The sequence below is a fragment of the Eptatretus burgeri genome, chromosome 4 (genome assembly GCF_056783735.1).
Source record: "Eptatretus burgeri isolate ZD-2024b chromosome 4, Ebu_testis_v1, whole genome shotgun sequence".
Classification (NCBI taxonomy): Eukaryota; Metazoa; Chordata; class Myxini; order Myxiniformes; family Myxinidae; genus Eptatretus; species Eptatretus burgeri.
This window is the reverse complement of record NC_140964.1, coordinates 57152687-57176572: the sequence shown is the minus strand read 5'-3', so window position 1 is coordinate 57176572 and position 23886 is coordinate 57152687. Positions and strand designations below refer to the sequence as shown.

Sequence of the window (23886 nt, the reverse complement as noted above, 5' to 3'; positions counted from 1 at the left end):
GTTTTATATGATGCAGAAACTTATAAAGATTTCAATGAATGCATACATGACAGTCCAAAGGTCAATGTGTGGTGTGGCCTTCTCCATGACCGCTTGGTGGGTACGTTTTTCTTTGCGGAGGAAACAGTGACGTGAACTATTTACATGAACATGTTGGAAGTATTCGCCTTCCCACATAGTGAGGACCTGTAACCAAATATCATGTTTCAGTAGAACAGCAATCCCCCTCATTGGGCCTTAGTTGTTCGAGCCATCCTGAATGAAACATTTCCAAGTCGCTAGATTGGCCGAGATGGACCAACCGCCTGCCCCCACGATCACGAGACATAACACCCCTTGATTTTTTTCTATGGGGGTTTGTCAAAGATGTTGTCTACAACACCAAGGTGGCAAACCTACAGGATCTTCATTCTTGGATCACAGCTGCATGTGCACTGATCGATGCAAACATGCTGAGCCAAACAAGGCAAGAACTTGTGTGCCGCCTTGATGCCATGCGAATGACAAATAGGGTTAAACATTGAAGTGTATTGATGGTGGGCACAAAACTTTATGAGTTTCTGCAGCATATAAACCAAACGGTATCATCGTATCATTTGTGGTTCTAAATAAATTAATAACCAAAGTTGCCTGGGTCTGTTTGGAACACCCATGGTGTAGATTGGTTGACAATATACAAACAAATCTGCTTGGTGGAATTTGTACATGGGTTCTACACATCATACATTAAGAATTTGGATGGGAACAGACCAATCAATGTTTAACTTCAGGAAAATCTATGACAAGTTTCAGCTTGAATAGGAGGAGGCAGTGGGATCAGTACACATTCCTTTCAGATGGAACATTCAGATAAAACTTCAAAGCTCCAGAATGTTTGCTTCTTGGGACATATATATATATATATATATATATCTTCAAAGCTCCGCAATCCCGTCAAGGATTGTGTCCAAAAGCCAAGGAGACTGAAACATGGCAGACAGGCAGCTCCAACGTTCTGCACAGAGTATGGTCCCCATGGATGGATAAAATATATATGTATATATTGTTTTTGACAGCCTTTATCGACAACGTTAAAATCTTTAAATCCATGGATGTTAAGGAGTATACCACTGCTGAAATTACAATTCGGTATGATATACAACACAATGGCAGTGAGTCAACGACAGCATCTACAGCTGCACTACCAGTGTGAACACTGGAAAGAAGAGAAGCAGAACAGAGGAAGAAAAACAGTGGATGAAGATGAGAGCACAGAAAAATAAGCGATACACATAACTGACAAAATGCTTGCTTCGATGTTTGTGCTTACAAATTCCTTACTGATATACATTTGGCAAATTCAGAATTGCTGACACTAACCAGAGGGAACTGTGGAATCACCATGTGCTATATTAACTGTCCAAGTTTTTTTTTTGCCAATGCACTATAAATGTGAGTCAAATCAAATTGGCTTACCAGCAGCAACTGGTTGGATTTTGGCAAAATGGTTTGGAAGCTGAAATGTTGAACTTGCTGCATTTTTACTGTTTTGAGAGTAAAACTAGAGGGGGAGCACTCGGTAGAATGAAAAACCTCCACCGCCAATACTGCTAGGGCACTCAAGTGAATCTCCCTCATCATATACTGTATATGCCTGGTGTTGGCTTAATGGTTATGGTGGTGGGCTTTGGATCCTCGAGTCCTGAGTTCAAATCCCGCTATCTGTTGAATTGATACCAGGTGGGGTTGACTCTGCTTGTCATCCTTCCGAGGTCGGCAAAACGAGTGCCAGCATGCTGGTATACTGTGTCGGAGTGGCGACCCGTCCAGGATTGTGCCCAATAGCCAAGGAGACTGCTTAAGCAGCACCAACGCTCTGCACAGAGTATGGTCCCAATCTCCTCCTCATCATATATCTGTCCTTTGTTATGGAATTTCCCTGATGCCATAACCAATGAGCGTGACCCAAGGCATGATTGCAGGGTCAGCAAAAGGCCACCAGATGGGCTAAAAACTTGCCCTTATAAAGAGATATGGCAGGCTGACAGCTAATGAGCACAACCCATGGCATGATTGTGGGGTTAGCGTAAAACCACCAGATGGGCTAAGGATGTGCTCTTATATGGATATCTGTCTGGCGAGGTTGTCCAACATCCCCCATGGATGTTTCAAGAGGTCCTGTGGGGATTATAGAAGAGCAGTCAACGTGTGTGTTGCTGCCAGTTTTCCCCCTTCTTCTTTGGTTGGTGTCTTGTGCTGCTGCTGGGCTGCTGTTATGTGTGCATTGTGTCCAGTCCTCCTGGTCTACGGTCAGTCTTCAGTGTCTACTATCAGTCTTTGTTGGTGCTGGCAGATAACGTTTGTGGTGGTCAAGTGCACTGCTCGTCTTCAGCTGCTGTTGGTCTTCGGAGTTCGGAAGTCCTAGAGGAAGGCCCACGAGCTCGAGACCCATGCCGAACCAATGCCTGGTGGACGAAACGAGCCCAGGTGGACAATGGAGGGATGAGCAGAGCCACACAGGCCAGGTTTCTTTGTCTTGCCATTCCTTTCAGGGTCTCGTGTTTTCCCTGAATGAATGAGATAAAGTGTAATTGCTCAGGCCCTCATGGTTTCGGGTTGCGTTGTAATTAAATAATTTTATCATGATTATCACAGAGCCTCTATGCTTTCTTCCCTTTCCCCCATTTTCTCTGTGAATAAACCTGTTTGATGAAAATGCGTGTAGTCATCAGAAACAGGCTCCATATCACTTCGGAAATTGGCTTATTAACCCGTCAGATGGGCAGATTGGGTCCACGTGTATGTGCTTCCAGGTGGATGGCTGATAAGCTTGGCTATTTTGTCGGCGATTCCTCCGCAGTCATATTCACGCCAAATTAAACTGGCGGATGCGGACACTTTGCTACCATACCCACCGAGACGCATGACGGATGTTTAAGATGGATGACCGAAACAATATTTTGCTTGGACCAGATTCTTGGCCAATTCCTCCAGAGCTTATTCCACAATAACTTTTGCATTCTTGTTTACTTCCTTTATTCCTACATATTAGAACAACACAAGTAATGCTCAGTTCAAGTCGTATCAGTTCACATCCTATTGTTTTAACGTAGTTGGCAAATGGGGGACATTATTATCAGTTTATGTTGTATCAGTTTAAGTCGTTACAAAATTGTTTATTAGCCCATCTCCCAGGGCAGCGGGAGACCACCATTTGAGCTTTTGTCATCAAATTTTCAACAAACCTTTATTATGAGAAAATAATGAAAATTGGGTCAAAATGTAAAAGGGCAAAGTCATTGTGATTACAGATAGCCCTGATTAACCCCACCGCAGCACATCATGTGCAAGATGTTCCTTTTTAATATTTATATTTTATTTTATTTATTTAAATCACTTCCATGTATATGTATTTACCATGAGCAAAGGTACCAGGGATTGCCGGGCTATGCCGGATCCATCCTCCCACCTCTTCCCCTTGTACTACCCCTTCCCCTCTCTCATCCCAACCCTTTTTTTTTTTTTTTTTGTATACCTTGGTCGAGGCTCATATGAGAGCTAACACACAACTCACAGCAAGGAGGCATGAGACAAGAGGGGCGGGAGTGGAAGGGACAAAACAGTGGGGAACAGACACATTAGGTGAACTGTGGAAGGGAGAGGGATGGGGATGCGACGGGGAACATGGCGAAGAGAAGATGGACATTTCAGGGACTTTCAGGAAGGAAAGCAGGAGAAATGAAGGAAGTGGGCTTGGGTGGATTATCGGGGGTAGAAAAGATCGAGGATTTGGATGGGGGAAGATAAGAGGTGGTGGTGAACAGCTGTTTTGAAAGCCTGGAGGGAAGAATGGGAAAGAATAGAGTGAGGAAGTTTATTCCAAAGGCGGGAAAAAGAGGAATGAAAGAGTGAAGATGAGCAGTGATTCGTGATTTTGGTAGTTTTACCAGAAGGGGGTTGTTGGCGGACCTTGAGCGCCCTGTGGAAATGTGGTGGGGACAAATCGCAGAGAGAGCAGGGGGGGCAAGGCTGGAGAGGAGTCGGTAGAAGACAGAAAGACCACCGACCAACCTGCGGTGATTGAGTGAGAGGCTCAAAGACTCAGCTTCATTGCGGGAGATGCCGATGATCTTAAATGCCCTGGTTTCGACAGCGTGGAGCCGAGAAAGGTGGGAGGCAGGAGCACCAGCCCAGAGGGGAGAGCAGTACTCCATCAGGCTACGGACAAAAGCTTTGTAAGTGGTCAGGAGCTCAAGAGGGCCGAGGAAGGACTTAGCACGACGGAGGATTCCCAGTCGGCGACTGGCTTTTGAGGCGAGGTTGGAAATGTGACTTTCCCAGGAAAGGTCATGGCAGATAGTGAGACCTCGAAGCTTGAAAGAAAAGACTTCTTCCAGAGGATTGTTGAGAAAGTGGATGGGGGGGTTTTGTAAACGGTCCTTTCGAAGAGACATAGTGAGAGTGTGAACCCTCCCATTCCCCCTCTTCCGGATTTCTACCCCACCCTTTTAACGTTACCCAAATACCCAATTTTCACTCATGCACTCCCTTGGAGTTCCCTTGATATGCATGCAAAGTTTGGAGCCGCTAGGTCTCATTGTTTTGAAGTTATGGACGACACACACACACACACACACACACACACACACACACACACACACACACACACACACACACACACACACACACACACACACACACACACACACACACATTTATTATTATAGATTGATAGATTGAGCTTCAGTGTGTCTGTCCAGGCCATAACATTTTTACCAATTGAACTCTTGTTATCAAATCTTCTACAAACTTTTATTATGAGATTGTGGCAAACACAAATTTAAAAACAATGCACAATTTTTGTTTTTAAACTATCGTTTTTGTCAAGTTTAGTTCAAGTACAAAGTCAATGCAGACGGGCTTTGCATTTTGACATGCTTTCATGTTACCACTTGTAAATTGCTCGATCGCTCACTAAGTCGTGTTTTTGTGCTGCGTGCTTGCGTGTTTGGGCAAGACGACGAAACTGACTCGGCAGTCGTCTTTGGATAAGTTTTTGATGCCTGTGAAGAAATAACAGAAAACACAATATGACAGGTGTGTAGAAGCTGCAGTGTCACTGTGTGAAACAACAGGAGAGGAGCAAGGCAGGAGCATGTCATCGATTTAATATTCTGATGAGGAGCACTTTGTACTTACTTTCCACTATTTAGTGTTATTCTTCCTCGTTAAATTGTATAATTTGTGATTTATTAACATCATGTGGAATAATGGAATGCTGGAACGCATCTCCGGTGTTTTAGTTAATTCCTATGGGAAATAGCTGATCAGTTAACAGCGTATCAGTTTAAGCCATATTTTCCAGGAACATAACTCTAACTTGTCCTCCATGTCTGATGGTTTCAAGGGGTATGTTACATTCTCCAGCTGCTTGTCTATTTTTCAATGAATTTGCTTCCATTTATACCTCACCTCTGATAAAGTTAGGGCTGTGGATCTTCTTCTCCCCACTGGAAATCATTTAACATTCATGGATCTTGGCTAATACTTCAATTGCATAATGCTGTAAAATGGTTTGAAAATCCTGCTTTGACCACATTTCCAGTTTTGTCTTTCAGACCATGAGTGTTTTCAACAGACTTTTGAGAGAAGTTCGTCAAGGATTTTACAGATTCATACATCTTTCAACTTTTATTTTCTCTACCTGCCTATTCAATTTCTGTTGCTTACTGATCCAGAAATTAATTTGCATCTTCTTCATAATTGATGTAGGCATTTACTTATCTTTTTTTCAGCATGTCTCTCACTGCTCATTCCAGAGAATCGACAACTTTAAACATTAGATCATTTGGTTTCTCACTTAGAAAGAGATGTTTAACGTATCCATGGTTTGTTACCCTTTTCCCTGTACCCTAACCTCGTTTGATACTTCATTTATAGCTTTCTTTAATTTACAACTTTCTAATTTTCCCCTATTTCATTGGACATCACCTTCTTCCTGTACAATATTCAAAAGTGGTTCAAATTTCCCAACAATTTTACTTGAAATTAATTCCGACAATTTCCAACTTTTAGTTTCTCCAGATTACATTTAGTGTGTTCGTATTGGGTGCTTTCAGCTTTACCTTAATTTTGGAAATAATAAATTTGTGCTCATCGTCCTTCCTAGTATAGTATCGATGTCCTCCATCTTCTACTAACAAGAGAGGCATTGATTAAGTTTCATGTTAATCCACACAGTGATGTCCATGTACTCTTTGAGGTCCGTCTGTGTTTAAGTTATGTATTGGTATTTAGAAGATTATCACTTTGCCATGTTTCTAACAGAGGTTTTCCTTTGTCATTCATCACTTCTATTCTGATTTGGATTGAAATCACCTATTAGTATTAGAAGGTAATGCCATTTCACACCACAGTATTTAATCGAGATGAAATTTGAATGTTATTTCACTATTAGAGGTCTTAATTGGAGTATAAGCTTGTATAAAAACATTTACCAACTTTGTCTTCAATCTGCACCACATTTGGAAGTGTCACTCCTTGAGTGTCATTTTCCTGGTGTCTGTATATGCTCCGACTGAGGCGAGTGATCTCACCATGAAGGACGCATTCTATGCCATGCTCAAATCTGTGGTTGATCAGTGCCCCAGGCGAGATACTCTTCCAGTCTTGGGGATTTCAATGCATCAACTGGAACTGAGAGCGATGGTTATGAGACGTGTATTGGTCCACATGGGTCTGGAGCTGTGAACCAGAATAGCACCAAGTTCCTTGACTTTCAAGAAGTCATGGACTTAGAATGGCTGGTTCATGGTTTCAGCGCCCAGAGGCTCATCGCTGGACTTGGTATTCCAACGCTGGTCGTGTGGCAAAGGAGATTCACCAGGTGCTCGTTGATGGTCACGGGAGGATGATCCAGAACTGTAGGGTCTACCAGAGTGCTCAGTTATTCAATACTGACCACAGGCTTGTTGCAGCAACTCTGAAGTTTCAGCTTAAATCCGGGAGAATGGTACCTAATCAGCCGAGGCTGGATGATGACAAGCTCAAGGATGACAGGGTAGTTGAGGAGTTTGCGAACAAGCTGAGTGAGGATTTGGGAGGGTGTCTGGGTGCTTTGGAGAACCCTTACAAGTTGTAGAGTGCCTTCAAGACCACAGTCCTTGATGTTTCCGGTGAATGTCTTAGAACTCAGCCAAGGGCAAAGAAGAATTTTGTCTCTCAAGGGACACTGGATACCATTGACCGGAGTCGCAGGACTAGACTAAATGGCAGAGCTGAACTGTTCAGGGAGCTAAGGTGTACAACTGTACGTGCTCCAAGGGTGGACAAGGAGGCCTATGTGCGAGGAATCAGTGAGGGGGTAGAGCATCACCGATGGTCAAGTGATTCTCGTCCTACTTACAGGGGAATTTGTGCATTGCGTTCCTCCAAACCAGTTCCTTGGTGTACTGCAGTAAGCGCAGAGGGTGGTGGGCTCTTGACAGCGGAGTCTGAAGCGAAGGCACGCTGGGTCAGCTACTTTGAGTGGCTGTACCAGGCTGATCCACCAGCTATGGAGTTGGTTTTCAGGGGTGTTACTATCCCAATTGTTGACCCTCCGAGTTGAAATGGGGTAAAGCTCCTAGGATCTGTGGCATCCATGATGAACTTCTGAAGGCTGGTGGAAATGCTGTACTCGTGTTGTTGCATGCAGTTCTGTACTCTGCCTGGAGCACAGGCATCATCACAACTGTCTGGAAGAGGGGCCTTGTTGTCCCTCTCTGGAAAGGGAAGGGTGATCGCCAAGGCGGAAACAACTACCGAGGGGTGACGCTGCTCTCAGTGCCGGGCAAGGTCTTTGCTCAGATAATTCTTGATATGGTTCACCACCATCTGCTTGAGCACCAGCACCCAGAGCAGTCAGGCTTGACACCAAAGAGGTCAACGATTGACCGCATCCTTGCTCTTCGGGTCCTCACCAAACGCAGACGAGAGTTTCGGCAGGGGCTACTTGCAGCCTATGTTGATCTCTGTAAAGCATTTGATTCAGTGAATCGGGATGGTCTCTGGAGGATACTCGGTCTTTGTGGGGTGCCACCAAAACTGATCATTCTGATGCCTGAACGATAATCTGGTAATGAGAGTGCTGTGAGATGTGGTGATACAATCTCTGACTTATTTCCAGTTGTTACTGGAGTTCGTTAGGGGTGTGTACTGGCCCCCACACTTTTCAGCGCTTGTATGGACTAGATTCTGGGGAGGATATCGGAGAGATCAAGCTACGGTGCATCGTTTGGGAATGTCAATATCTCTGACCTTGATTTCGCTGATGATGCAGTCATCTTTGCGGAGACTATAGATATCCTTTTGGGGGCCCTCGAGGTGCTGAATGAGGAGTCAGCACCACTGGGATTACCGGTTTCCTGGGTCAAAACTAAGATCCAGGCTTTCAATGACATCTTGGATGCTACTACCTTGTCTGTACCTGCTTGTCGTGAGGATGTTGAGGTCACAGAGAGATTTACTTTCCTTGACAGTGATATTCATATCTCTGCTGGCTGTGAGCCAGAGGGCAACAGACATCTGGGTCGGGCCTGGGGAGTCATGGATTCACTGGATCATGGGGTGTGGCACTGTCGGTACCTGTGCGGGAGGACGAAAGTCCGAGTCTTCAGGTCCTTTGTACTTCCAGTCTTGATCTATGGATGTGAGACTTGGACTCTGACCAGGCATCTGAAATGGCAACTTAATTCCTTTGGTACCAGGTCTCTTCGGAGGATCCTTGGCTATCGCTGGTCAGACTTTGTGTCTAACGAACAGTTGCTGAGATAGACTCAAATGGGATTTGTTACCTGCATAATCTGTGAGTATCAGCTGCGGCTGTATGGACATGTGGGTCCTTTTCCTGACTTAGCCCATCCTGCTTAACAGATTCTCTCAGCGAGGGAGCCTCGCGAGTGGAGGGGGCCAATGGACCGACCACATGCCTCGTGGTTGCAGCAGGTTGATCAGCATCTCAAGGAGATGGGGATGGGCCAGGCATCTGCCTGGGGGATGGCCAGACGGAGGCACCTAGAGTACCAGCGAAAAGTTTACCCAGCAATGTGCTACTCCGGCGCATGTTCCCATTCCTGACCTGACTGGTGGCATTCATTTAATTCTTTGCAAAACATTACCATTTCCAGTAAACAGGTCCCTAGCTTCATGCCTTCACCCGAGTGAAGCACAATAGTTGAAGCAACAATCGCACAGTTTATTATCAAGTCAGGAATATAACCAAGATTAGACAACTAAAAGAATGCACTACCTTTGAACTATCCTGATGACTCATGAGCTCCTTCCACCCTTTCTTATTTGAAGATCTTCCTGTTGATATTTCTAATTTACACAAAGGCCTCCAGTTCCAGCTCCGAGCATGGTGGATGTTGGCTTTAACCTGATTTATAAAAGCTCATCAAAGCTAAGATCCCCACAGCAGATCTGCCCTGTATCCCCCTCCTCCTTCCCCCTGTTGTCATTTCATCACTGCTTTGTTTATTTTTAACCCATTCCCATGTCTTATGGATGCCTGGTGTTGGCTTAATAGCTATGGTGGTGGGCTTTGGATCCTAGGGTCCTGAGTTCAAATCCCACTCAGCTGTTGAATTAATACCAAGTGGGGGTTAACTCGGCCTGTCATCCTTCCGAGGTCGGCAAAATGAGTGGCAGCTTGCTGGTATACTGTCGGAGTGGCGACCGGTCCAGGATTGTGCCCAATAGCCAAGGAGACTGCTATGGCAGCACCAACACTCTGCACAGAGTATGGTCCCAATCTCCTCCTCCATGTCTTATCCACACCTTCATGGTTGTGTCTTGTTGAATTCATGATCGTGTGTATCTGACCTAACTCTCCAGGCCTCAGCTAGCGAAAGCATTCTTCATTAGACCGAGGTCTGATCCGTATTATTTATTTTATCTTCGGTGCACTCCTTTCACAGTTCTCAACTCTGTATTATACCTCTCCCTCTTTTCAAAAAAAAATTTTTTTTTTTAAATCACGAACTCATTCTGCCTATTATTTCCTTACTTCACTCATTCTTTATTGGGTCACCGAAATAGGTGACCCTTATTGTCAGTAATTCTGTCTGTTTGTTTGGATGTTTGTTTGTTTGTCAGCATAATTGGTAGTAAATAAACATGGGCGGATTTTGACCAAACTCGGGTGGTAGGTACATCTTATGACCTTGTGCTTTGGAAATTGTGATGGTTGCTAGGGACGCTTTGGTTCCCAAGCAACAACCGAAAAACCTTCAAAATCGGTACCGTTCACGCGAAATCAATTCCGAAAGCCATTATCCCACGTAGGGTTACGAAATTTGGCACGAATGATCTACAGGTGATGCTCTATCAAATATATTCCGCTTTTTGTGATATATGGAATATTTTACCCGCAGTGCCCCCTACAATTAGGGTATGGGCCCAAATTGCCGAAAATTGAAGGCCCCTGCGCGACCAGCTGAGTGCATCGATACGAATGAAACTTTGCAGGTTCATGGTACTCAATGAGTACTACAACTTTGCCTCAGGACATATTGACCGATTTCGCTTAGGTCAGGGGTCAAAGGTCAATTAGTGCAAAAATCGATAATATGCGAGAGCTGGAGGTGCGCTCGCGCCAAATGCTACTCCTCTTAGGGTTATGGTCGGATGGTCATGAAAATTCACACTAATCGTCTGGAATACATCGTGCACAAACGATCGAGCCGGATTTTCGATTTAGATCTTTGTTCACCCACAGCACCCTGTCGAACTTTGGGGATTTCCGATTTCAAACCGCATTTTCGGTACTTTTCATTCAAATGGATACCGAGTAGTTATCAGTAGATGGAACTGGATGAGATTTGGTATGCATAATCTTAAGGTGATGCTCTATCCACTATATGACATACGCTTTTTTTTCTATATCTTATAGTTTCCATACTCGGCGACCCATCGCCACCTACCGGCTTGTCCCTTTCTTTCTCAATACAGTACCTCCAAATATAACTAATTTGGTTCTTACTTGAAAAGCTTTTTATGGCATTTTAAAAGATTTCATTTTCCAAATCTCTCCGACACAAACACCACCTTTTTTTAATCTCAATCGCTTCCTCTTCTTCTTCACGCGAGTTATTTTCCAAATCAGCCGATCCCATAAATGCTCGGTCTTTGGACCATCCCTTCGAACTTTCGGAAAACTTTCCTCTGTGCTTTCAATAACACTTCATTTCATCCCCATCACAATGTCTGTCTTCATTGATCAGAGAGTGTGCTCGCACTCTCAATGTAGGGATAGCGTAGAAAAAAATGTCAGTCCCACCCACGACATATAAAACTAAAGTTGGAGTATCTTCGCTGAAAAGTCGCTTAGTCTACATATAATAGGAGAGCCTATCTGGTTTGTTCAGCTGATTAGTCTCAGCAGGGATGACTTTTCAGTACTCCAGACCATGGCAGAAGTTTCAGTACTCCAGTGAAAAATCAAAAACCTGAGATCAGTCAAAACTGGCAAATCTGCTTCTTCTTCTTCTTCATGATTAATAATAATGATAATATTAATAATTAATCAGACAGTGTATTTCAGAGCTGTCTCTCTCAATTGCAATGACTCTGGTACCATCAAACAGAGTTTTACTTGGTGCAGCATCCTTTGTTATTCCAATTGTAATAGCTTGAAAGGATTCCAGGAAAAGTACGCAAAACTGCATTCCTTTGTGAAGGGCTCGGGTGGATGGGAATATGACTTTCAATCAGCCTGATGGGGGCGGTGCCCTGAGACATATTTACCTTCGGGCAAATCAGACGTGTGTGTGTGTGTGTGTGTGTGTGTGTGTGTGTGTGTGTGTGTGTGTGTGTGTGTGTGTGTGTGTGTGTGTGTGTGTGTGTGTGTGTGTGTGTGTGTGTGTGTGTGTTATATAACTTTGTCTTTTCTAGGGACAATCATTATTCAAAGAAAGATGTGGAGATGATTTCACATGATCATTTCTTGTGACCATCCCGACATTGTTTACATACTTTTTGGAGTAACACCCCAAAATCCTTTTGCATTTTCTTTTGAATGCTATCATTAAGGATCATGAGAAGTCCAGCATGCAGATCATGCCACCAGATGACCATTACCCCTTCACAGTCTATACCTCCGCTCCCCCACCCCTATCCACCACCAAGCTGCACAACACTTTCCAATCACATATTTTTTCATTAGTTTTACAATTACTTCCATGGCAGCTTATGAGAGTCAACACCAATAAATGGCAATCTGAGAACAATGTTCATTACATCACCCTCTGGAACGTGCTGATAGTTCAGGTTGCAATCAAATGAGGGTCTATTTTTGGAACAATTTTCTCAAATCAAGTTTCAATTATTAAATGATCGACTGAAAATTATACGACGTAATTTTGATATTTGCCAAATGGATATTATATCTTCATTTTGCTTTGAAACTGGCATCAGCAAAAGGGCACCACATTAGCTCTTTAAAGATCCAATTATGACTTTCACGAAGGGTGGACTATCACTGGAACCCTGGGCCAATTTGAAATTCCTGCCAAAATCAGCTCCAGTCAAACACAAGGTGGAGGTAGCCATTTTGTGAGAGAATTGGGCTAATCTGTGTGGCTGAGCCCACAAGTTGGGATTCATTGTGGCCATCAAAGAAGCACTGTTCATCATAGTGGAGACACAGCGGTGACTTCATGTATCCTTGAAGACCACCAGGGATAGACAACTTCAAGAGCAGATGATATAAGGAACCAAGGGGAGCAGAGGAAGAGCAGAGAAGATTAGAGTGAAAGATACATGTGATCAAGTCTCGCAGAGACACTCAAACCACATTAGTCAAAATCAAGACAAAGATATGTTCCATACCTTTGATTCCCATACATCAGCGGAAGGGTCCACGCTTTGACTCTCATTTCAGACCATGCCACAACTATCACCTGGTAGGCATGGCAATATCCATCTGTCGCTTCCTTCACTGTCATCCTGACTCTCAATGCATGATGCTCACCCTAATTCAGAAAAAAGCGAAACTTGAAAAAGCACATTCATATATTGACAAGTTATAAAAACATTTTAAACTCGAGGGGGAGTACTCGGTAGAGTGCAAAACCTCCACCGCCAATACTGCTAGGTCACTCAAGTGAACCTGATATCCTATTCATTCAATTTGACGTCAACAGTGCTCACAGAGTTATAGTTTACAACTTTCCCTTTTACTTTTAACTTTTACGTACTCAATTCATTCGTCATAACTAGATTCCTTGAGACAGAAATTGATTTTACATGGGTATATCCACCTGAAGTTCCAAAATCAGCCGCAATTATAATTTTGGCAAGTTTTTTTGTTGGAAATCACTTATAACATGTAGAAACGCAAAAAAAAAAAAAAAAAAAAAAAAATCGAAATTTTGTTGAAAAAAAAGTTGCAAAATTTTGTTTTTTTTTCTCTAACAATTTTTTTTTGGGGGGGGGGGAGGTTGGAAATCACTTAAAACATGTAGAAATACAAAAAGAAAAATTCAAATATTTTTTCAAAATGGCCGCCATCGCGGCCATATTGGATTTTGGACCAAGTCCAAAATCTAATGGCATGATCCTTGGACCACACCTAATCCCCCCACCAAGTTTCGTCGAAATCCGTCGAGGAGTTTTCCGTAATACTGTTCACAAACAAACAAACAGACGGGTAAAAACAGTAACCTCCGTCCAACTTCGATGGCGGAGGTTAACTAGAACAGCACTCTTGGAAGTCGCAACAACAACAGATATGCCTCTGGCCACATTATTACATCATTATAATATTTGTACTAAGTTTAATTTAAATTCCCTCAGCTGTTCTCCAATATCACATTATTACCTGACATGCAGTTTGACCTCTTGAACCCATAATCTAATCAGTTTATGTGTTCATCATGATACGAGGGTGAGTCAAAAAGTATCCGCAATGATTTATGAAAAACTGTGTAGTGTTGACAACATTGCTTATTGTACTTGTAGGTACAAGTAAGAACTGTCTGCACCATTGTGAAGTAGTTTCAACCTTGATCAGTCAGTCATTGTCATTGTAAGGGAGTTAACATGACCACTACACTGTCCGTTTGCACCAAAGTAGAGCAGCATGCAGTGATACGATTTTTGTGGGCTGAAGTTGTACCGGGGCAGAAATCCATCGCAGACTTTCAGCACAATATAAGAACAGTGCTTTAACACAGCAAAGTGTTATGATTGGATTGCCATGTTCAAAAACAGTCACACATGTGTCATGATTATGAACGATCTGGACACCAATCCACACCCAAAACAGAAAAAAAAAAAAAAACATTTAACGAGTCCGTGCCATGATTCTGGATAACCGATGGTCGACTATTGACGAAGTGGCACAACATCTGAACATTAGTCATGGTTCTGCACATGAAATCATCAACAAACGATTTGGCTTTCATCAAGTTTCTGTTAGATGGTTTCCAAAACAACTCACAGAAGAGTACACGCGCAACCGTGCGACAATATGCTGAAGCTTTTTGAACTGCTTTCGTCATGAAGGGGATGATTTTTTGAGATGTATTGTCACTGGAGACGAGATGTGGATCCACCATTGTGAGACAGAGAGCACACGCCAGAGGATGGAGTGGAAACATCCAACATCACCAGTCGAAAATAAGTTCAAAAGTCAATCATCGGTCGGAAAAGTGATGTGCACACTTTTCTGGGACTCACAAAGCCCAATTTTGGAACACCGTCAAGAGAGGGGCGCAACGATAAAGTGTCAGATATTGTGAAATGCTCAGTTGAAACCAGCCATTCGATGGAAACGCCAAGGGCTACTGTAAAAAGTCGTTGCATTGTTGCATGACAATGCCTGTTCATACACTGCCACCGCCCATAAAGTGGAAAAAACCCAGCAATTGAACCTTGAGGTGTTGGAGCATCCTCCGTGCAGTCCTGACTTGGCTCCTTCGGACTTCCACCTGTTTGGTCCACTCAAAGATGCTTTAAGAAGTCACCACTTTGGCAGTGATCAACAAGTGAAAGAAGCAATACATGTGTGGCTTGTCACTCAGCCAAAAACATTATTTTCTGATGCCATTCAGAAGCTTGTGAACCGATGGACTGAGTGTGTTGAAAAGGAGGGGGGCCATGTGGAAAAATAATGCTCTTGTACATGCTCAATTGTAGTTATATTATTTAAAGAAAAATATATTGCGCACACTTTTTGACTCACCCTTGTACATACTTGTACCAAGTTTCACTTAGATCCCTTCAGCCGTTCTTAAGTTTTCTTTCTCATCTCAAGTCTGAACTCTCAAACCTCTCTCCCTCCTCAAAATCCTGGTGGCGTTTAATCAAATCTGTTTCTGGTGTATGTTCCCCCTCCATCCCCTCCCTTACCTCAAATGGCCGCACTGCTGATTCCACACGTGATAAAGCTGAATGTCTAAACTCGGTGTTTGCAGCTAAATCTTGTGTCCTAAACCCATCACTTTCTCTACCCACTTTACCCAGTCGCACCTAACTGTCCCTGGACTCTGTATCCTTTTCTCCTGACAAGGTGGAGAGCTTGCTTTCAAACCTCGAGTCAGATTCTGCAACCGGTCCAGACGGCATCAGCCCACGTGTCCTCAAAGCCTGCTCTTCTGCTCTTGCTCACCCTCTCTCTGTTCTATTCACCCTCTCATTTTCCCAAGGTCATCTGCCATCTGCTTGGAAATCTGCTAACATCACTGCCCTGCATAAAAAGGTGCAAAAACAGATCCCTGTAACTACAGACCAATCAGCCTTCTCCCAATCATCAGCAAGGTTATGGAATCCATCATCGCTTCAGACATGAAATCCTTCCTCTTCTCCAATGGCTTGATTTCCAATCATCAATTTGGTTTCAGACAAGGTCACTCTACCCTGGATATGCTGCTTCTGCTCTCCCATCAAAGGATGGAGGTCCTCAATGCCAGACAGGAAATCCGAGCCGTATCCCTGGACATATCACATGCTTTTGACACAGTCTGGCACCCTGCCCTACTCACCAAACTCTCTTCCCATGGTATTCAAGGCCATCTCCACTCATGGCTCGCAGACTTCCTCTCCTGTCGCAGTCAACGTGTGGCCCTAAATGGAGTTCTTTCATCCCCTCTTCCTGTGCAGGCTGGAGTTCCTCAAGGTAGCTTTCTGGGCCCTCTTCTTTTTCTGGTTTTCATCAATGATCTCTCGGACTCTCTGGAAAATCCTCTATTTCTCTTTGCCGACGACTCCACCCTCTGCCGTACCATCTGTCATCCCTCAGACCGGCAAGCAGCAGCTTCTTCGCTCACTGCAGATCTGGATAAAATCACAAACTGGTCCAACACGTGGAACATGTCTTTCAATCCAGACAAATCTCACACTCTCACTATGTCTCTTCGAAAGGACCGTTTACAAAACCCCCCCATCCACTTTCTCAACAATCCTCTGGAAGAAGTCTTTTCTTTCAAGCTTCTGGGTCTCACTATCTGCCATGACCTTTCCTGGGAAAGTCACATTTCCAACCTCGCCTCAAAAGCCAGTCGCCGACTGGGAATCCTCCGTCGTGCAAAGTCCTTCCTCGGCCCTCTTGAGCTCCTGACCACTTACAAAGCTTTTGTCCGTAGCCTGATGGAGTACTGCTCTCCCCTCTGGGCTGGTGCTCCTGCCTCCCACCTTTCTCGGCTTCACGCTGTCGAAACCAGGGCATTTAAGATCATCGGCATCTCCCGCAATGAAGCTGAGTCTTTGGGCCTCTCACTCAATCACCGCAGGTTGGTCGGTGGTCTTTCTCTCTTCTAACGACTCCTCTCCAGCCTTGCCCCCCTGCTCTCTCTGCGATTTGTCCCCACCACATTTCCACAGGGCGCTCAAGGTCCACCAACGACCCCCTTCTTATAAAACTACCAAAATCACGCATCACTGCTCATCTTCACTCTTTCATTCCTCTTTTTCCCACCTTTGGAATAAACTCCCTCACTCTGTTCAATCCATTTCTTCCCTCCAGGCCTTCAAAACAGCTGTTCACCACCACCTCTTATCATCCCCCATTCAAATCCTCGATCTTTTCTACCCCCGATAATCCACCCAAGCCCACTTCCTTCAATTCCCCTGCTTTCCTTCCTGAAAGTCCCTGTAATGTCCATCTTCTCTTCGCCATGTTCCCCGTCCCATCCCCATCCCTCTCCCTTCCACAGTTCACCTAATGTGTCTGTTCCCCACTGTTTTGTCCCTTCCACTCCCGCCCCTCTTGTCTCATGCCTCCTTGCTGTGAGTTGTGTGTTAGCTCTCATACGAGCCTCGACCAAGGTATACAAAAAAGAAAAAAAAAAGTTATCACAGTAATGAAAACCTATTATGGACTCTGAAATTTGACCTATTGATGCCAACATCTAATCAGTTCATCTTTGCATCATACTGTATGTACCTATACCAAGTTTTGTCAAAATCATATCATTGGTTCACAATTAGCACGGTAACATCATAGTTTTTTAACCGAACATGACCTCCGACCTTTGACCCCAAAATATAATCAGTTCATCTTTACATAATCATTCATACTTGTACCAAGTTTGACTTAGATCCCTTCAACCGTTCTCAAGTTATCCCGGTAACGAAAACCTATCATAGACACACGGACTGCCGGACAGCCAGACAGACAACCTGAAAATATAATGCCTCCGGCGGCTTCATAAAAATGTGAAAGGATATTTAATTGGGATGTTACTCCAAAAAGTATGTAAACGAGGTAAATGATCATGTAAAACCATCCCTACATCTTTCTTTGAATAATGGTTCAAACACACACACACACACACACACACACACACACACACACACACACACACACACACACACACACACACACACACACACACACACACACACACACACACAGTCTTGCATTTGGACAACCATTTCAGGGATTGAAAGAAAGATGTAGGGATGGTTTTCACATGATCATTTCTTGTGACCATCCCTTCCTTGTTTACATACTTTTTGGAGGAACACCCCTACACATCCTTTTGCATTAAAAAAAATGTTTTTATTACTTGTTTCTTCACTTTTTTTAGGAATGTGTTTACATGCTGGAGAATTTCATCATTATTGCATGGAATTTTTTTTTTATTCTTAGGATTTGTGCTGCATTGAACATGAGCAGCCCAACACCCCACCTTTGAAGTGGAGTGATATGGGTCGAGAAGGGGAATTTGAAGTGAAGCACAATCTTTTCTGAAGCTAATTTAGTAACTAAATTGATGTGACATGTGATTTCTGGTTCTAAAGTGTTTTGCCAAGATACAAGAGTGCCTTTATTATCTACTAGCAGACTACCAGCCCTCTGGCTGAGTTGAGTTTGTGAATTACTTGCTGCAAAGAAGTATAGTCTGTATTTTGTAAGAAGACTATAGATGTTTCATGGCATGTGCTTAAAAGGTTTGAGATGGTCTAAAAGGCTAAAGGGTACATTCCAATATTAGTTAGTGTTGAAAGGGTCAAATCTCTCAAGCATGTAAAAAGGGTCTAAAAAGGTCAAGTGGTCTAAACCTCCAATTGGTGAAGGGTCCAAGCTGTCTAAAATCTGTCAGAAGGGTTTAAGGGGGCTAAATGGTGTTAACGTCTTAGGGGTGTAAAGGTCTAAAGGATATGCGGGACTAAAGGGTGAAGGGATCCATCCATCCATCCATTGTGCCCATACTCTGTCCAGAGCGTTATATTTTGCATTGTATATAGGTATACCTTCCCAGTCTCCTGGGTTATTGGGCACAACTTGGATGGGTAACATACAGTAGCTATTCAAAACCTGAGACTCCAGTCTGATGGTGAACATCCCTCAAACTACACTGCACTTCTTACGAGTTATGTCCATAATCTGCAGCAAGAGCGTCAATGCTGCTAAAGCTGTTTCATGGAGAGGATGACGCTGGATGGTTTGCCATTGCCTTCCCAATAGTAATCAGGTCAGGAAATTGTAATTTGTTTCGGGTGGCCCGTAGCTGCAATAACTGATCTACACTTGGTGAACGGCACGGTGAGATCTTTTCAATGTTGACCAACAACCAGCGGACAGATGGGACATCCAGCTTGAATGCCCATCCGAGGGATGGCTAACTTTCTCATGCAACACCCTGCCGGCGAAGCACCAATCCGACAGTTAATAGCAGAGTCGGAAATCAAACTCAGACGAGACACCTGATCTGCACGAGTCAGAGTGCCCTGAAACAAGCTGTAGAAAACGACACCGAGCACTGCCAAATAAAATAACCATTCAACATAAATACGATCAAGTGAGAACCTGTGAATGAGAATGATGAGAAAAATCAAGAGCAGGGCACACAATAGATATAAATCGTGTATTTTGTACTTTTGAATCATGACTGTGTTCCAAAAGTACTCCTTTATCACAACGGAAACACGTGACAGTGGATAAATCTTGCTCCAGGAACCAGGATTCAAAGTGCATGCACCAAACTCATTATGAAACTTTGGGAAAACCCTGTACTGTTTGTACCGTATTGTTGTGTTGGAAAGAACGGACCGACAAGCCGAATGTAATAATAGTTAAATCTTTCCAGAAATGACGTAAAATCAAAAAAACCCAGCACGTGGACGTTGGAGTGACGTCATAACTCTTGGCGCGCCAACCTCACCTGTTCAAACTCGAATTGCTCCAAAAACTCCTTTTTGTCCGTCTCATTGACCATCCAGTTGTGTCTCGTGGTGAAGACTACCAAGCTCGAAGAAGACAGAAGGAAGAGTGAAAGGATGCGTCGTGCGAGCAAACCAGACTTCATTGAGAGTGCGAGCATGTCGGAGATTTCCGTTCGCTTCGTTACGCTCTGAATGCAACTGGTCTTCCTCTTTATCGTCCGCTCTGACAATAACAATAGTTCCAATAATAATACTGCACTGTATTATTATACCACAACTACTTATCTTTGTTTTGATCGGTTGCTCTTTTTTGATCCAGCTCAACCTTTTTGTTCCTCTCCAGTCTCCATCCAATGCTGTTTTGCCACTCTCTCTCTCTCTCTCTCCTCACATTGTCTCTGGCTCCGCCTCCACCTCCACCACTTCACGCCCACTTCCAACTCTGGCTCGGCCTCTTCACACCCAATTCCACCACTGGCTTCGCCTCTTCATTCCAATTCCATTTTACAAGGAAATACAAGGAACATCAACACGTGAGGGTGAAAGCATTCAACCCTGTGCAATCATGTCAACATTGACGTACTCCCCCAACCGTACTACTTCCAGATACCGATCCAATTTAATTTTAAAACTCGAACAGCACTCTGTAGAGCGCATACCTCCACCAGGCTGAACAGTTTACGTTTTGTATCCTACTGATAGACCAGATCTGCATCTGGACCTGAACCAAAATCGAATCGGCTTGTTCTTGTCACCGAACCAACCAAGTTCCGTCTGAATCCGTCCATAATATAACTTTTTGAAGATCCAGATTAGGATCTTCACCAAAATTGAATTAATTCGTCCTTGTCACACACCCAACCTGTCCACCAAGTTTCAGACGAATCCATCCACAACTTTTTGAGATATCCTGTTCACAGACAAACACAGAACGACAAACAGACAGAGAGACAGACAAACAGGGGTGAAAACATAACCTCTGCCCACCTTTGGTGGTGGAGGTAACTGTATCGACTGATGTGATTGCTCCACCCTCACATTCACCAACCTGTGAGTGAAAGATCCCTGCCTTATGACCATCTGAACTATAATCCGCTTCTTTTCACTTAAACTGTGCCCCTTTGTCCTGTGACTGTCCATTTTGCTGAAAAGATCTTCTGCATTTATTATGTCGACACCCTCAAATATCTTAAACATCTGTATCAGATCGGACTAAGAACGTAACAAGTCCGATCTCTTTCAGCTGCTCTTCATTGCTTAGTCTCGCTCTAGCTACGAGCTACTGGCCAGTGATCAATCTCGTTGCTCTCCGCCAGTGATGGGCAACCTTGGCTGAGTGGGCCACGTATTCATTCATAAATTCATAGAATTGTCATCGACTTCAAATAGCAAAAGTAAAAAAAGAAATTTTTATGACCTGCGCCACCAAGGGGTGAACAGAGGTTTTGTTTTCATCCCTGTTTGTTACTTGCGAAATCAAACATGTGCAAGTGTACAGTTATATCGAACACACACACACACACACACACACACACTGACACACTGACACACTGACACACTGACACACTGACACACTGACACACTGACACACTGACACACTGACACACTGACACACTGACACACTGACACACTGCCTTTTCTCAGGACAACCATTATTTAAAAGAAAGATGTCGGTTTGGTTTCACATGATCATTGTTGTGAAAAATGCCAGGGGCATAGAAAAGGCCCCTTTCTATGGTGTGTGCCATGTGGCAAACTATAGAAAATAAGGGGCATTCAAAAAAATCTCGTGTGCACGCTATACTCCCATTTTGTTCTCAGGAGGAACTAAGTGATGATCAAGAAAAGATCATGTGAAGGGGCGCCCAACATCTATCGTTTAAAACCCGTATAAGGTACGATAAAAAATGTTTTACCTTGAAAACGAAAACACACAACATAATGTGCATGTGTGTGAATAATTTGTTTAAAAATTGGTGCCCCCCCCCTCTTACAATGAACTTTTCTGGATGATTACTTGGTTTCTCCTCCAAAGAACATCAGGGTCATACAGCATGCACACGAGATTTTTTGAATGTCCCTTATATTCTATAGTTTGCCACATGGCACATACTGTACCATATAAATGAATTTTTCGATGCCCCTGGCATTTTTTCCAAAGAATGGAACGGTTTCTCTGTAAAACATACGGTATTCCATGTTTCAGCCAGTTTTCTTCTAGAATTAGAGCACCTGAAAAAGTGATATTTTCCCAAAGTCCACTTTTACGGTGTTCCTAATTTTTGCTGTGTCCCGAATTAAGGTGGCTGCGGGTAACTTTGAAGTCTCAACAAGTGCCCTCTATTCATACTGTATTCAAAATTTCACGAACTTTCATCAAACAGTTCATAAGTTATGAGACGTCGCGTTTCACTATTTTACTACCGGAGTCCAAATTTTTCTCGGTCAAAGTTTTTTGGGTCCCCCCCCCCCCCCACGATGAGGAAAAACTATCAAAAAAGCAAACACTGTGGCACCGAGGTGGAATTTGTTTCAAAAGCCATTAATTAGACATATTGGCTGATGTACATTCCAAGTTTCAGTTAATTTCAATGTATAGCCTTTGAGATATGAGCGCCAACGCATTTTGGACAGACGGACGGACAGACTGACAAAACACCATCGTGAATTTTGAGGGTTTTTGTTAAAAACTCAACAATGTGGAAATGGACGTTGCTGAAATTTGGAACATATTACCTCGACGTCCAAAGGATTTACTTCCGATATTTGCAGCCAATTTCGTCCAGTAGAAGCCAAAAAACGAATTTTCAGTCCCTGTGTTGAAGTTGCATTTAGAGAAACTGTCCCATATATTGGGAGGGATGCCTTGTGCCTCCCTTGATTTCTTGTGACCATTCCTACCTTGTTTACATACTTTTTGGAGGAACATCCGAACATCGTTTTGAATTTTTTTTAAATGTTTTTATTACTTGTTTCTTTACTCTTTTTAGAAATATGTGTGGATGCTGAAGAGTTTCATTGTGAAAGCAAGGAATTTTATTCTTTTTATCTTTTAGGATTTGTGTTGCATTAAACATGAGCAGTGTCCCCCCCCCAACTCCTCCCCTCCCCCAACTCCTTCCCTCCCCACACATACACACACACTTTCAGCTGGAATGATATAGGTAAAGAAAGGGAATTTTTTGGGGTGAGTCAACGGGGTTAGAAAAGATCATGGTTGTGGATGGGGGAAGATATGAGATGGTGGTGAACAGGCGGTTATATAATAGAGGGGAGTTCGGAGGAGGTAGATTTGAGGAGGTGGGGTGAATTGGCAAGAGAAAGGTGGTTTGGAAAGGAAGAAGCTTTGAAGGGAGGGGTGTGGGGAAGAGAGGTTTTGAAGGGAAGGTGTTTCAAGAAGGTTGTGAAGGTAGGTAGGTGAAGGAGGTAGGAGGGAGTAGAGGGAGGGGAAATGAAGTGGGACACTAGTCAGGAATAGGGTAGTTAGGATATGGCAAGGTATTGTAACTTTAGTTTTGTATGTAGCAGGTGGGACCAACTTATTTTTTTCCGCACAATCCCTACATAGAGTAATCATGCACTCTCTGGTTGGTTGGAATGGTCTGTGGTTCTGTTTGTTTGTCTGTCTGTACGTCAATCGCCTACAGGTCACATTTTAAACCGATCTTCATGAAACTTCACCAAATAGTAGAGTTGGTCATAAGCATGTCTATTGATTTTGAGGTCAAAGGGTCAACATAGGCCAAAGGTCAACAACTTTGTCGAATTTCTAAAATCCTCAATTTTCATCCGATTTACTTGAAATTTGAAGATGATTTGCATGTTTTCTCATTGAATTCAACCACCAATTATTTTGAAGGTCAGAATATTTAATGGGTTTCACAAGTATTGTGCTATGCATGGCAGCTTTCGTGTTCTGTTTGTACGTTTGTCTGTCTGTTTGTATTTCACTCGCCTCCAGATCACATTTTTACTCCGATATTCATGAAATTTCAGCACTTGGTAGAGGTAGTGACAAGATGGAAGCCTATTTTTTGGTGTTAATGGATCAAAAGGTCAAGGTTACATAAATCATCAATTTTCGACTGATTCACTTGATATCTAAATATATGTATATTGTCACGGATCCGGGTTCGAGGATTGCGATGAGGGGAAGCATTTGGGTCCCTCCCGAATGCCCGGTCCTGAAGCCGCCGGGCACAGATAACTCCACACACCGGCAGGTTGCGAAGCAACCACGAACGCTGATTGGCATGA

General features: G+C 43.4%; 1 protein-coding gene across 6 annotated transcripts in view; it reads right to left on the bottom strand.

The window, feature by feature from the left end:
- Window positions 1-23886, bottom strand: part of LOC147028112 (SID1 transmembrane family member 1-like) — a 199856-nt gene that overhangs the window by 164473 nt on the left and 11497 nt on the right. For 5 of the 6 annotated variants that reach the window (XM_085878160.1, XM_085878156.1, XM_085878155.1 and 2 more), the window contains exon 2: window positions 12850-12992. In XM_085878160.1, coding sequence (XP_085734286.1) covers window positions 12850-12992 — 143 coding nt within the window. Of the gene's footprint in view, window positions 1-12849; window positions 12993-19628; window positions 20778-23886 lie in introns of those variants that run through there. The other variant, XM_085878157.1, reaches the window with a different exon arrangement.